This window comes from Aotus nancymaae, unplaced genomic scaffold (assembly GCF_030222135.1).
Source record: "Aotus nancymaae isolate 86718 unplaced genomic scaffold, 86718_ANA_hifiasm-v0.15.2.pri h1tg000041l, whole genome shotgun sequence".
Classification (NCBI taxonomy): Eukaryota; Metazoa; Chordata; class Mammalia; order Primates; family Aotidae; genus Aotus; species Aotus nancymaae.
In genome coordinates, this window is record NW_026988455.1 from 4,102,789 (window position 1) to 4,118,781 (window position 15,993).

The 15,993-nt window shown below is 44.5% G+C and overlaps 1 protein-coding gene across 2 annotated transcripts in view; it reads right to left on the reverse strand.

Annotated features, from left to right (window-relative positions):
- ANXA2 (annexin A2) overlaps nucleotides 1-15,774 on the reverse strand; it is a 50,596-nt gene extending 34,822 nt beyond the window's left edge. The window contains exons 1-2 of one of the 2 annotated variants that reach the window (XM_064361365.1): nucleotides 15,686-15,774; nucleotides 2,646-2,704 (exon numbers count right to left, since the gene is read on the reverse strand). In XM_064361365.1, coding sequence (XP_064217435.1) covers nucleotides 2,646-2,693 — 48 coding nt within the window. In that variant the 5' untranslated portion in view covers nucleotides 2,694-2,704; nucleotides 15,686-15,774. Of the gene's footprint in view, nucleotides 1-2,645; nucleotides 2,705-7,738; nucleotides 7,845-15,685 lie in introns of those variants that run through there. The other variant, XM_012442990.3, reaches the window with a different exon arrangement.
- Between the last annotated feature and the right edge of the window lie 219 nt (nucleotides 15,775-15,993).

The window sequence follows — 15,993 nt, forward strand, 5'->3', positions numbered from 1 at the left end:
TCACTGCCCACCCTCAATATCAAGGCTCCCATCCTGCAACCCACCCCCAGCCCCCCAGCACATAATGCCCATATAATGTGATGACCTGGCTTTGGTGCAGTGTTCTGTGAAGAGTGAAAAGACCAAGATAACCTGAGTTACTTCTCCACCCACAGGCATCACACTGTAAGCCACCCAGCACCCAAGCCATTCCATTTTATTAGCACTGAGACTGTACAGGTGAGCAACTAAGAGGCCTTCCTCCTAGATGTCTCCCCAGACATGTCAGAAATCCAAGTTCGGTATTTGACAGATGTTTCCAAATGCACTTGTGAGGACTATCTTGTCCAAATATTAAACCCAGTTAATATTTATAACTCTGAAATGCAATGCATTATCAAAGTCTGTTCCATCTAATTTAATCACTTAAACTTTCCATTGAGATGAACTTGATGACGTGGAGCACACATTCAGAAAAAAAGCAAAATGCTATTCTGAACTACTCAGTGTGTCTGCTATGGTAGCTACAAAATGTGGATGAAATCTAAGGAAAAACATTTGCCCATTTATTAAGAGTGCCATCAGTTATTTACAAGGCAGGCAGTCAGCCACTGAGCCATATCATGTATGACTGCATTTACCAGCAGGTATGTTGTCTTGTTCCAAAAACAACAGTGAGTTGGGAACACGTCTGTGTAATTTTACAGTGTCTCTGGAAATGAAATTAAAAAGAGAACTGAACCTATTACCTATAAAATCCACTTGTCTAAAACCAAATTAGTGAAGCAAAGTTGAGTTATCTCTTCTTTCCTTAAACTACTGGGGAACATGTGACATTTTCTGTTTCTGCCCCATCTCTCCACACACAGAAATACACTAAAGCAGAGTCACTTCAGAGGCTAAACCAAAAGCCGTCTTACAAAACCTATTAACAAAAACAATCTAAGTCCATTAGAGAAACAAATTAATTAACACCTGAATTTGTCTGACCTCAACATGCAGTTTGTACTGTTGCCAAAAACAGCAAGCACACATTTCAAGAAGAAAAAGATTTTTTTTTTTGAGGCGGAGTCTCGCTTGGTCACCTAGGCTGCAGTGCGTGGCGTGATCTCGGCCCACTGCAACCTCTGCTTCCCTGGTTCAAGCGATTCTCTTGCCTCAGCCTCCCAAGTAGCTGGAACTACACAGGTGCCTGTCATCATGCCCGGCTAATTTTTTGTATTTTTAGTAGAGATGGAGGTTCATGAAGTTAGCCAGGATGGTCTCCATCTCCTGACCTCATGATCTGCCCACAGGTATGACCCATTGCACCCAGCAGAAAAAGGTTTTTTAAAAACTCTGTAGGCTTTATACTCCACACAACCTGCACTTGCATAGGCTCCATTAGTTTGAACATTTTGATGGCAAGTGCCATGCACAATACAGAGGGTCTCACAACAGGTGACCCAAGTCACTGTCAACCCTCTGTTGTGATTCATTGCATTTTAATTTCAATCAAAGCATATTTTGAAAGATCTGTAGGATAAGGCTACAAATCAATATCAGTGCTGAGTTTGTGTAAAAGCCATTTCTGCCAAGATGACCCAGAAGATGTACAGTATCACTAGTTATTATATATTCATAATATTCCACTTAATTCTAAAAGTATTTGAAATAATTTTAATTTCACATATAGCTTAAAATTTTTAATTATATACATAAAAAGAAACAAATGCATCAGAATTTCTAGGTTCACATATTTCCTATGAAAGAAAATTAAATTTAGGCCAGGCACAGTGGCTCACACCTGTAATTCCAGCACTTTTGCAGGCTGAGGAGGGCAGATCACAAGGTCAGGAGATCAAGACCATCCTGGCTATACAGTGAAACCCCGTCTCTACTAAAAATGCAAAAAATTAGTCAGACGTGGTGGTGGGTGCCTATAGTCCCAGCTACTCAGGAGGCTGAGGCAAGAGAATCACTTGAACCAGGGAAACAGAGGTTGCAGTGAGCCGAGATTGTGCCACTGCACTTCAGCCTGGGCAAAGAGTGAGACTCTGTCTTAAATATAAAATAAATAAAATAAAAAATAAATTAAAATAAAAGAAAATTGAATTTAATTCTGAGCTCCCTAATAGCCAAAGCTAAAAAGGAAACAGATGAATTATAATAATTTCATCATATTCTTGGTTTTTTAAAAGAAATATCCCAGCTTTTTTGAAGAAAATCTTTTCCAGGTGCTAAACTTTTAAAAATATAGGTCCCCATCTGGAATAACATCCTGGACACTGTAAGAAATCCAAAAGATGCAGAATTATTTATGACATGACTGTAGCTTGTGCCAACCAGTAATAAAATCCTGGGGCATGACATTAAAAGTCATGTATCATCATAACAATTATTGCCAATGACATGCTAGGTATGGCAGAATAAAACTCCAACCATTCCAGTGTCACTAATGCTCTCCAGTTTTAATGTGATGCCAAGAAAAGTTTCCAGTGCCATGATATTTCCTTCAAATTGAACTACTAGGAACCGCTGAAGTATTGAGAAAGGGGAGGAACCGAATGATGACTGTCTGAATTGTCCCTATCTTCCTTAGATGTACAAAAAAAAGAGAGTAACATGGTTATCCAGTGAGATGTCTGATTTGCAAAAATTGCATAAAGTCAAAGTGATATACTTACATCACCCTCCAAGCTGAGCTTGCACAGGATTTCGTGAACAGTAGACATTTTGAAGGAAGCTGGAAAAAAAGAACAACAAAGTCTTTATGAAGAGGCTTTCCTTTACCCCGAAGCACAGTGATTCATTATACTAATTTCTACTCCTTGGATCATTTCATCTGAGAATATTAATTTTTGCAAATAGATGCAATTCCCATGTTATGACTGAAAAATCTAAAGCTCAGAGATGATCTGCCTTGGGTTGGGATGGACTACTGAACTAGCCAGTCATTCTCTTCCTCTGTGTGAATAGAACCTGGGAGACTGATTTGTGAACACAAAAACAAAATGTTCCCCAAGGCTAACGCAACCTGTTCAGACAGGACAAAACTGAGTCTTCTACTTCTCATAAAAGGTGATGAGCTTGCCAAAGCAGACACTACTTCTGTATTTCTCACAAGTAATTAAACATATTGAGACGGACCTGAAAGCTACGATGTGAACTAAAATTAGTAGCATTTTCGTGTTGCCCTAATTCTTAATTGGAACCTTTTTTATTATCCATAATTACTTTCTTAGTCCAATGATGCTTGGAAGATACTAAACTATTTATGAGAAAGATGTCGGACAGATTTTCTGACCTTAACTCATTCCATAAAGGACTGAATCTGTTTTATTTAAGATTCGAAATGGCTGAAATGAAGTCATCTTCTTCCAATTAATATACTTAATGGGGAAGCAAAACAATAGCCTGATGAACTGGCTTTCCAGCTTTGCAATCATACAGTTCTTGGAATTGATACACCTAATCCCTGTCAAAAAGGAATGCTCAACTGTCGGTAAATTTATCTCAACTGAGACAAGACAGGTCATCAACATAATCACCCCCAAAATAAAGAAAAGAGCGTAGAGCTGCATCCTGAAATAGACAGGAATGACATTTAAACTGTAGCACTCCTGCTTTGGTCTCTTTTTGCTTAATACTCTTTGATCAAGGAAACTGCACACATGCAAATTCAGCTTTCTCTTCTCTTCAGTTTGCTTAGTCTAAATATTTTCATAAAACTGGTTTGGAGAGAGTATTTGACATAGACATTTGCTAACTTATAGGAACATTTTGGACTAAGCAGATCCCAGGCCTGGTGTGGGGTGGGAGGTGGGAAAATGTAAAGGATTCGCCTTTAGTTGTGGTGAAGGATATAGTTTTGCAAGTTTCTCCTAGACCATCCCTCTCTTCTTAATGCTCACAGAAGCTTTTTACGCACAGTGAAAAGTCAGCCAGTCAAAGATTTTCCGCTTCTCCCACACTCACAACTCTCAGACAGCCTCCTCTCCCCAGTATGTCCTACTGATGGGGTATAATTCTGGTTTGTAAAAAGCATTACTGGGCCGATCACAGTGGCTCACGCCTGTAATCCCAACACTTCGGGAGACCAAGACGGTGGGTCACGAGGTCAAGAACTCGAAACCAGCCTGCCAACATGGTGAAACCTCGTTTCTCCTAAGCATACAAAAATTAGCCAGGCATGGTGCCATGTGCCTGTAATCCCAGCTACTCAGGAGGCTGAGGCAGGAGAAGAATTGTTTGAACCTGGAAGGCGGAGGTTGCAATGAGCCAAGATCATGCCACTGCACTCCAGCCTGGGTGACAGAGGAAGACTGTCTCAGGGAAAATAAAAAAAGCCTTGCTCTAGAAATAAACTCTGGTACATTCAGACATGTAATATTATTCAGCACCGAAAAGAAATGAGCCATCAAGCCGTGAAAAAACACAGAGGAACCTAAAATGCACATTGCTAAATGAAAGAAGCCAACTGAAAAGTTAACGTACTATATGGTTCCAGCTTCATACCATTCTGGAAAAGGCAAAATGATGGGGACAGCAAAAAGATCAGGGTTCAGGGGAGGAGGAAATGAATAGCTAGAACACACAGGATTATTAAGGCAGTGAAAAGATTCTATAAGATACTGTAATGGTCAATGCATGCCATACATTGGTCAAAATCCACGTACAACACTAACAGTGAATGCTAATATAAACTATAGACTTTGAGTATGCAGGTTCATCAGTTCTAACAAATGTACCACCCTGGTGCAGGATGTTGACAGTGGGGAGGCTGTGCGTGTGTGGGAACAGAAGAACATGGGCGTCCTCTGTATTTTCCATTCAACTTTGCCATGAACCTAAACCTATCCTAAAAAATGAAGGCAATTCTAAAAAGTCTTGCTCTGTAGCAGAATCATCCAATACAGTGACCACCAGCCTCACGTGGCTACAAAGCATCTGAAATATGGTCAGTATAAACTGAGATGTGCTGTAAGTGTAAAGGGCGTACTGAATTTTGGGGACTTAGTATGAAAAATGTATTTTAAAAATCTCTCATTAATAATTTATTTGGGCCAGGCACAGTGTCTCATGCCTGTAATCTAAGCACTTTGAGAGGCCAAAGTGGCCATATCACGTTAGGTCAGGAGTTTGAGACCAGCCTGACCAACATGGTGAAACCCCATCTCTACTAAAAACACAAAATTAGCCGAGGGTGGTGGGGCATGCCTGTAATTCCAGCTAACCAGGAGGCTGAGGCAGGAGAACTGCTTGTATCTGGGAGGCAGAGGTTGTGGTAAGCTGAGATGGCACCATTGCACTCCAGCCTGGGCAACAAGAGCGAAACTCCGTCTCCCAAAAAAAAATAAATAAATAATTTCTTTTTTGGTAAAGGCAGGGTTGGTCTCGCTATGTTGCCCAGGCTGGTCTCAAACTCCTAGACTCAAGTGACCCAAGCGCTGAGAATATAGGCATAAACCACTGCCTCCAGCCCAATAATTTATATATTGATCATATATTACAATTACAACTATGACATGTTGAATATATCTTATTTCCATTTAATTTAACCCATCTATTTTGCCTTTCTTAATGTGGCTACTAGAAAATTTTCAATATATGCAGCTCACATTCTACTTCTATTGAGCAGTACTGGTCTAGAGGAACCCAGAGACCCATTACCTAATCTAAATCCCAAAACCTTTGTAACAGTCACAAATTTGAGTCTTCATGCTTTTTTTTTTTCTTTTCTTTTCTTCTTTAATGTTTCAGTAGAGACAAGGTTCTACTATGTTGCCCAGGCTGGTCTTGAATTCCAGGGCTCAAGTAATCCTTCCACTTTAGCCTGCCAAAGCATTGGGATTACAGAGGTGAGCCACCATGCCTGGCTTTTTTTTTGTTTTTGTTTTTGTGTTTTTTTTGAGACAGGGTTTCTCTATCACCCAGGCTGGAGTGCAATAGTGCAATCATAGCTCACTGCAGCCTTGATCTTCAGGGCTCAATAGATCTTCCTGCCTCAGCCTCCCAAGTAGCTGGGACTACAGGTATGTGTCACTACACCTGGCTTTTTTTTTTTTCCAGTAGAGATGATCTCTCATTAAGTTACCCAGGCTGACAGTCTTCTCGACAGAGAAGAAATCTCCAACTTCAGCGTGGACCAAAAAACATTGTAGAGGGTCTCATCAGTATTCCTCAGCCTGAGAATTACCAAACCAGAGGTGAAATTCCTAGGATGGACATCAAACCACCTAAGCCCTGGCCTTAACTATCACCCCTGGACTCAGTCAGAACTGGGCCAGGACTGCAGCCGGGGATAAATCGCTGTCATCTGCCGTGCAGAATTCTAGTCTCTACCATAAACAGGCAAGAAGTAAAAATGTAAAACAGCAAAAACAGGGGACCAGCAAGTCAGAGTTGCACAACAGAGTTGTTTCCACTTAGAGGGTGTAGATTAAATTCTACTCGTTTATTAAATCAGGTACCTCACTTCGGTTCTGATGTTGAGAGAATCTCAACTAGAGGCATGCTAACTTTTCATTGTGTTGTTCTTTCAAGTTGCCTTTCAAGCTCTGAGCACTGGCTTTGTAGACTGCTGCCTAACGGTGTCCCATGTGGACTCCCCAGGACTGTGCAGATCAAAGACAATCTGATAGCCTTCTTTACACTTTCCATTCATGTTAATTCTTCTCCCACAGCCACAACACCTTGAGGAGACTGTTAAGAGCCCAACAAATCTTCCTTCCTATTTCACCATTCATAACTGTCCTGCTCTTTCATCAAATCAGGCCTGCATGCCACCATCAACTAAATCTCTCTATTTAATCTTGTCAAAATCATTCGAAATCACTCCTCTGTGGCTTCCTCTTATTCCGGCAGAGCTCAGCCTTCAAAGATGAGCATCAGAATCCAACCTCAGTTCCTTCTGTTTACTCCCCAGCTAATGCAGACTAGGGCCAAAGTGTGACTTGCCTCTCTGCAGTCACCACTACTTTAGCATCTGCTCCAACAGGGTCACCACAACCCCTACTGCACAGAACTCTCTCTTGCCATTCAGTGCCAGGGCACTTTTTGATACCACTTCATTCATCCGTTCGGCAGAATGTTTTTAAGTGCCCTACATGTGCCAAGTATTCAAATGGTGAAAGCATCAGTATAATTCAAAGCAGTAGGGAGTATACGGTTGACCTCATCTTCCCTACAGAGTCCCAGGCCCCCTACAGATTTAAGAGTATCATAGCCAGGTATGGTGGCTCACATCTGTAATCCCAGCACTTTGGGAGGCCAAGGCCAGAAGATCGAGGCCATCCTGGCCAACATGGTGAAACCCAGTCTCTACTAAAAATACAAAAATTAGCTGAGCGTGGTGGTGCATGCCTGCAGTCCCAGCTACTTGGGAGGGTGAGGCAGGAAAATCACTTGAACTTGGGAGGTGGAGGTTGCAGTGAGCTGAGATGGCACCACTGCACTCCAGCCTGGCGACAGAGCAAGACTCTGTCTCAAAAAAAAAAAAAAAGAGTATTTACAAAATGTAGGTGCTAAGCTGGGCACAGTGGCTCACACCTGTAATCCTAGCACTCTGGGAAGCCGAGGTCAGGGGATCGAGACCATCCTGGCTAACACAGTGAAACCCCATCTCTACTAAAAATACAAAAAACACAAAAGTAGGTGCTAACTCAACTTGAAAACAAAGAGTTGCTATTTTGTATAAGATTCCTATTTATATTATGTATTATCGACCTGCAGGAAAAAAAAACCACAAATGTCACAATAACCACAAAGTCACACTTACCACAAAGAAGTATCTATGAAATGTGACATTACCCCATGCAGGTGCCTTTTGTATCCACATAAATATTTCCTACTTCATTTGAGTTAAACAGCAAACATTTTCACCCTAGAAATAAAGCACAGGCTCTTTCCTCCCATGCTGATAGCATTCCGAAAACACGGTGAACATTCCTAAAACCCACTGGGCTTTCCTGTAAGAAGTGTGGCAAGCACCAACCCCACAAAGTGGCACAATACCAGAAGGGCAAGGACTCCCTGCATGCGCAGGGAAAGCGGTGTTATGACAAGCAGCAGAGTGACTATGGTGGGCAGCCTAAGCCAATTTTCTGGAAAATGGCTAAAACTACTAAAGAGACTGTGCTGAGGCTTGAATGTGCTGAGCCCAACTGCAGATCTAAGAAAACGCTGGCTGTTAAGACATGAAAACATTTTCAACTGGGAGGAGATAACAAAAGAAAGGGCCAAGTGATCCAGTTCTAAGTGTCATCTTTTGTTTTATTATGAGGACAATAAAATCTTGAGGTTATGTCCAAAAAACAAAACAAAAAGAACAGACAGTGCTTTCTTCTTCACTCCATCAAATCCCCCAGCAATGCAAAGTCATTTTGTATATGATTGATTATTCGCCACAAGGAACAACGGTTGGCTTCGCAGTTCATCGTTTGTTAAAACATTAGTTTAATATGCTACCTTTCACTAATGGGAATGTGTCAGTGTGCTGCTATCCTTGAAAGCAGGAAAAGAAAGTCTTGGCAGTGCTACTGTAGGTTACAAACACCGGTAATTCTCAAAGAATTAACCAACGAACCCCTAACAAGCATATGCTGGGCCTGTATTATATTAAAGGATTTAAAAGACACTTATAAAACCGTGAAATGCAGACTCCCACCCTGCAGGACCTTTGAGCTCTCTTCCCTTCATTCCTGTGACACACTGACAGTCTAGCCCAGGGTCACCCAGTGAATGAGTAGCTGAGGCATGGCCAACACCCAGATCCCCAGTCTCCTGGGCCAATGCCCTTTCAAGCTCACCACAATAGTTCTTCATTCCAAGAGATTAAGACACAGAGAGAAAGATGATAGTCATCAGAGCGGGATTAGTTAAGGGCTTAACAAGAAGGTGCTGACTGCCTAGGCTGAGAAGGGTGAATCACTGTGTGGGAGGCTCTAGCTGAGAAGCAAGAGGGAAGGCCTGGGGAGAAGGGAAGAGGAATAATGCCAAAGGGTGGCAGGAGAACAAGAGCACAGGCTTGAAAATGAGCCATGTCCAGTGGGGTGCCCTGTGGGAAGCCTAAAATATAAGTATCTGAATCCTGCAAAGTTAAGCTTCCCTATGGAAATACTGAGGAACCTATGGGACTCGGTACTCATATTTATTCCCCAAAACATCTGCTCTGGAGACAGAATTTCTTATCTTTTTTATTGTTTATTTTTTGAGATGGATGGAGTCACCCAGGCTGGAGTACAGTGGCGCGATCTCGGTTCACTGCAACCTCTCCCTCCTGGGTTCAAGCAACTCTCTGGCCTCAGCCTCCCAAGTAGTTGGTATTATAGGCATGCGCCATGACGCCTGGCTACTTTTGGTATTTTTAGTAGAAATGAGGTTTCACCATGTTGATCAGGCTGGTCTCGAACTCCTGACCTCATGATCTGCCAACGTTGGCTTCCCAAAGTGCTGGGATTACAGGCATGAGCCACCACGACCGGCCTCCGGAGGCAGAATTTCCTTACTGAAAACAACTACTCTGACTTTAGTGTACCTATTGTTTTGAATGAAAATAAAAAATGATGTCTACATGCCGTATGAGACAGTTCCACCTCTACTCACTCATCACTGTGTAAAATGCATAAATCCATTAAAAGCAGAACCACCACTCTTTTTCTGGCAGACTTCTCTAAAGAACATGAAAATGGCAGTTTACACCACTCCTTCCAATACTTCAGCCTCACCCAGTTGGTTTCAACTCGCAAACAAGAAAAAAAAATCAGCAAATTAAATCTGTTGATGAATATTATCTACACACCAGTGCCTTCCATTCCCAGGGAAGGTTGGGTCCTAGACAACATCATTAAAATGGCCCTTTATCAGAGAAAGTTTTTCTGTTTAAGAAAATAAACTAGAGGTACAGGGAGACTTACTGAAAGAGCCACACCCACATCAAACTGGTTTAAAATCATTCACCACTTGGGTAGGAAAATAGGTCACTTGGCCCCACCCTAATGAATAGAACCGTTTCTTCTGCCTTGAAAAGACAGACAAATGAGATTGTGAATGCCTGGCTAGAAAAGCTCCCAGTGCAAGGCTGATCATTAATGAAATTCGTACAGTTATTGAGAAACAAGTTATTTACATTTAACAGGAAAATTCTATTAAAGATATTTAGCTTGGTGCCAAAGTCACTGCCATTACTTTCGATGGCACAAACCACAATTACTTTTGCACCAACCTAATAATTTAAGGGTTTATAGATTTTACTGTCTTTTATTGCTTCACTCCAAAAGTGCAGTTACCAAAAAAAAAAAAAAAAAGTGAAGCAGTTTTAACTTCACTCTCAAAAAGTTTACAAAAAGGTTTAAACAAACAAAAGAAAACTTAAAAGTCAACACTTCGAATAGTAAAAACACGTTCTACTGAACTGAATTAAGAACCAGCCCCAGAAAGCCCAAATGGTTATTTGAACAAACAAACAAAAACATGCTGCAACAGGGCTGGTCTGCACAGGCAAATCTGAGTCTGATCCAGTAGTTTCGTGGACACACCCACTTCACAGTTTAAACGTGGACTGTTGATCGGTTACCACAAAACAGATTCTTAGCAACCATGATGAATCAGTCAGGGACTAGATGATTCAAATGAAGGTTTTAAAGCAAAAATGGGTGAGGGTGGGAGTGTGGAGAGCTGGGTTTCCCCGCCAAAGCTCTTACTGTCCACAGTCCTGGACACACAGTCTACAAGCCACACTGGAATTTTAAACTAAAAAAAAAAAGAGCATGTGCTGATGTGCTGAGTGGGGAGGGGGGTTCCCACTGTACTCCATCCTCCACCCACCTAATGCATCTTTATTTAACAGGACCTTTTTGAAAGCACATACTCTTCTCCTTGGTTTTACGGTCTTGATTAATGACGGAGTCACAGGGCCAACTCATTGCCCAGAATTCCTGGAATTCGGCCCAGTGGCCTTGATCAAACTGAGCAGGAGGGGCACACAGCACTTGCTCTAGCTTGTCTCTATGGCCTGATCTGAATCAATATTTGTTTGCTCCCTACTGACTCGTTGCAGCTTCATGCTCTCACAGCCTCTCTCTGCTGGTCTCCTGATCTGGGGTTGGAGTGGGTGGAAAGAGACCGGCAGGAAGAATGATGTCACTTGGCATGAGCACTTGGAGGGCTGGGAAATCCAGGCCTTTGAGTCTACAACTCAATTTCAGTGTTTTATGGCCCGCATATTGTACTTTCAACAGGGCCTGGCCACCTACAGAAAAAATCTGAAGTCAGCATTCAAGATCTTCCACACTGTGGATTTACCTACCTTTCCTTAAATACCTTCTACACACACACACACACACACACACACACGTATACACTCATCCTGCACAAAAGAGTTAACTGGACTGTTAACTCTTCCCCAAACAAGCTCAGCACTTTCTAAGTTCCCTCCACCAGGAACCTCAATCTTAATTAGCTGATATCTGAATGAGTCCTTAGATACAGCAAATGGTAAATGTCGCCTTTCCCACACACCCCTCCTTGCCCTGTGCTTCTGCAGCTTTTTGTGTGTCTGTGCAACATTAGAGATGTGTGTGTAAAGTCTGTCTTCCATATTATCCGCCCACAGGGTTTCTGACCTACCCCTTCCTGTTTCTTCCTAGGTCTGAACACAGTTGCCTGGCACAGGATAGGCATTCAATTTCATCTTGAGTTGGTTTACACACAAAGGCTCTTTCTATACTACAAAGTATTTTCTTCTTCTTTTTCAACACACTCTCCTTCCTCAATTTTCTTTCTCCTCCTCAGACTGGACATTTCAAATCTAGTTCCTGCTCCACACATTCAGAGCTGGAGGCTTAAATCACCAACTTCTGCAAATCTTAGCAAAGCCCAGATCACTTCGGGGCAGCCTCTTATCTATATATAGCCATGGCCCCCACCTCTGCACTGTCAGGGCCGCTCGGGTCCTAGTTCTGTCTGTAGGACAACCTGGGACTGTAACCTACAACTCCTGGCGAGAAGACAGTAAAGAGGCAGGATGTATGAGCAGCCTTAGGACTCTGATTTCCTCTGGGCTGAGGGTGTGCAGCCTGGGTGTGGCAGGGAGACAAAGGGTATGGACAAAGGGCTCCAAATCACAGCCACTCCCTAGAATCAGAGCTTTCTACACCACACCTGGGATAAATAACTCAGGCCACTTGGGTGCTACTAACTTGTGGTCTAACAAGGTTGAACTCAGCTGGCTTAAAAGCTTCAGGGTGGGCTGGGCACGAAGGCTCATGCCTATAATCCTAGCACTTTGGGAAGCTGAGGCTGACAGGTCACTCGAGATCAGCAGTTGGAGACAAGCGTGGCCAACATGATAAAACCCCGTCTCTACTAAAAATACAAAAATTGGCCCAGCATGGTAGTAGGTGCCTGTAATCCCAGCTGCTCAGGAGGCTGAGGCAGGAGAATCGCTTGAACCTGGGAGGTGGAAGCTGTTGTGAGCAGAGATCCTGCGACTGCACTCCAGCCTGGGAGACAGAGCAAGGCTCCATCTCAAAACAAAACAAAACAAGCTTTAGGGTGTACCCTAGAAGGGAGATTTGGAAGTAATCTCGGTGGAACCACCCATAAGAACAAATATGGGCATCTCCTGACCCCTACTGCTGACCTGTCCCTTGACAAAGTGGATGAACTGCCTCTGGCAACAGAAGAAAAACCATACCAGGCAGTGAATGGGTGAAATTTTTTTTAACGAACTGGAATTTCCTTTGGTGTGGCCTACAACTAGAATAGGGTGTGGCACCAGGGAAAATGAAGTAAGAGGATTCGTATGTGAGAAAAAGAGGAACATTGCATTTCCATTTAATCCTCACAGATGAATCTAAGGCAACTTAAGACACCGTAACTGTAAGCAAAACTTCCTTGAGGTAGACAAATGAAGCTCAGGTCTGTGGAACAGTTGGATTAAAGGGGAAATGAACCCCCACCAAGTTTGGAAACTAGTATTAATTTGGGAAAATACAGTTCAAAACCCAACAATTCACTTATTTTGTCTCTTTTCTTTCTCTCTCCGCTAGGTTTGAGGGTGTTGGGGGGAGAGGGTCTGTTTTGTTCACTGCTGCATCCCTAGTGCCCACAACTGTGAGTAGAACATAGTAGGTGATTAATATGTTGTGGAATAAATAGTTGTTTAAAGCAGCCCACTAGAGCCTAAGACTCCTTTTGTGACACTCCCATTCTCCCTTAATGAAAAATGGTCCTGCAGGCTCCAGGCTCTGCACAAGTAAAGAGTGAGAACAAAGGCTCGAGACAGCAATGCGTTAGTGGCAGATTCTAGGCCCGATGGTGCAGGAAGAGCCTACTGTCCTCAAAATCAATAGCAATTACAGAAGCATATTCTACTATGCCAGGAAAACTACTTAAATCAGAAATCAGCCAGGAAACTAATGGCCATGACTGCAAGCCTAATGTCAATCAATACCATAGGTTAATAGCTCAAAGACACAAGATGTTAAATATTGAGACTCCAGTGCAAGACTGGGCCCCTAATCAGAGTCAGTGAGTCAGCAATATTTCCTGGGCATTTACCACAGGCAGGCTACTTGGCACTGCAAGAAATACAAAATCTAGGCGGTCTCCAAATCGTAACCCTCCAATCGGAAAAATGCACATAGATGGTCACACCCTTCCACTGCAGATTCAACAGACTCTTTTGGAGAAACCCTTGAAACCTTTCGATAATAGATGGACTTGGAAGAAGGGAAGAAATCAAGGACACCTCGGCTGTCTTGGTCTTACCTAAAATACTCCTTGATATTGCCTGAATATTATCACTTTCTGATTCCATAGCTTTGAGTTCTATAAATTATAGATCTGTTTAGGTGAATGAGGTTTTTTTTTAAAAAAAATTATTTTATGTATTTATTTTTTGAGACTGGGGTCTTGCTACATTGCTCACACTGGCCTTGAACTCTTGGATTCAAGCGATCCTCCAGCTTGAGTAGCAGGGACAACATGCCCCGGACCACACCCAGTATTGTTTTTTAAATAACTCCTCTGGGTGGCTGAGGATCTTTGGACCACCAACCATTCCTAACTTAATGAATACTGTTTCAATTTGCTAGTCTCTAGCTGGATACCGGTTTGGTTCACTGAAATGGGAAGGGGGAAGGAGGAAGGAGGAAGGAATGTGGTGTAACTGGACCAGCCTGGACAGCTGTTGTAATAGGACACAGAAGAGCGTCTCTAAGGAGGTGGAAGGTGAAAAAGAAAGTGGAACAGAGGCAAAGACATAATTTTTCAATTAAATTAATTTACTCAGTGTCAACCTCAAAATTAAAAAAAAAAAAAGTTCCAGAAAAATATTTCATTGATTTAGTCTTCCTATACACACACCATCCCGCACTACCCTCCACCTCTCCACCACCATCCCCATAATTAGGCAGGGCATGTTAAATAGGTTTTTCGGGGCTAGGCTGGGAAGGTCAGCGCCTTCTGCAACAGTTTCACTGGGAGAGTGCATTCCGCATACCAAGTCACCAAGTTCCAGACAGGCACAGCAGCACACACGCATGAAGAGAATCCATCACTACAGTCTGGGTTCTTGCACACCAACAGCCTGAGGTTCTTGGTAATGGCCCAGCGTGGACCCATGAGGCCACTGCTCTTTTACACACAGACTCAGAACACCCACAGCTTTAAAATGGCAGTCTGACTACAAAAATGAGACTTGGCATTTGCACAGCACTTAGTGTTTTCTGTGTGCTTTACACATTTATTTTTGAATGACTTTTTGAAATCTCCAATAACCCTGTTTGAGTGGTAGTAAGAATAGGTATCCTAAAGTCACTTTCCCAGATAAAGAAAGGTGTTCCCCTCCTTTTTCTCAACAGCCAGCTGATGGAACCCAAGCCCTCCACACCAGCACTGGGGCCAGCTGCACCGAGCAGCCAGGAGAGAGCTCGTGGCCCCGGGGCCACGCCCTTTTCTGTACCCTCAGTTCCTGACTCACTGCCACATCACGGCGAGTAACAGTCAGGACAACCCTCCTCACAGAATCATGGGGGACACTACCTTCCTGGGGCCAATGTGTTCAACCAAGCGGAAAACTCTCCAGGAAGAGTGAAATCCGAAGGCGCTATCCTACAGGATAATCTAGACCAAGGGGAATGAAGTGACGTTTTAATGTTTTCTTTCATGGGGGGCGGTGGTTTCTACTCACACTCTCCCCTCTCATCCTCCCACACTGCTCTCCTCCCGCTGGTCGGTTCAACTGCACAAGCGCACGTTTGTTTCGAGTACAGTAACTTAAAACAGATGGGGGCATTTTCTAGAGGGCGGTGGAAAGCCCACCGGCTACAGCCGCGCGGGACCTGCGGCTCCCTGGGCGGCCACACCCTGCCTCGCGGCGCCCGGCGCGTCTGGAATGCGGGGCCTCCCTCCGCCCCCTCCCCGCGCCGCGTCGCCCAGCTCCCGCGAGGACTTCAAGGGGAAGCCCGACACCCCTAACCTGGGCCCTGCGCCCTCCCGGCCCAGGCGCCGGCGGCCCCTCACCCCTGCCCCGCACACCTTGCCCCTGCGCCCCCTCCCCCAAAGACTCTCCAGTGCGGGCGGACCCTTCAGCCCCCTGCCCCCGACGGCCTCCGGGACCCTTCGCCGGAGCTCCCCTGCCAGGCCGTGCCCTCCTTTCCAGCGTCTCCACACCCCGCTAGCGGGCGGCCGGTAGCGGGCAGGCAGGGCGCGCCTCGCTTACCTGGGCCGGGCGCCGAGAGCAGACAGCGTCCCCAGATGCCGAGCGGAGCCCGCTGGCCTGGGTGGGGCTTTTATATCCGCCGCTTCCTACCCGAGAGGCGAGGCCCGCCCCGCCCCGCCCCTACCCCCCCACCCCCGGCCCGCTCCCACCCCGAGTCAGGGTGACTCACCCCGGCCCGCGGGCCCGCAGGGACCGCGCCCTGAAACGCTCCGGAGCCGCGCCACACGGGAGTGGCCCCCGCACCCCTGGCCCTGCCCTGGGAGAAAGCCCGGCCTAGGCTGCCCGCAAGCCCATAGGGGCCCGGCTTC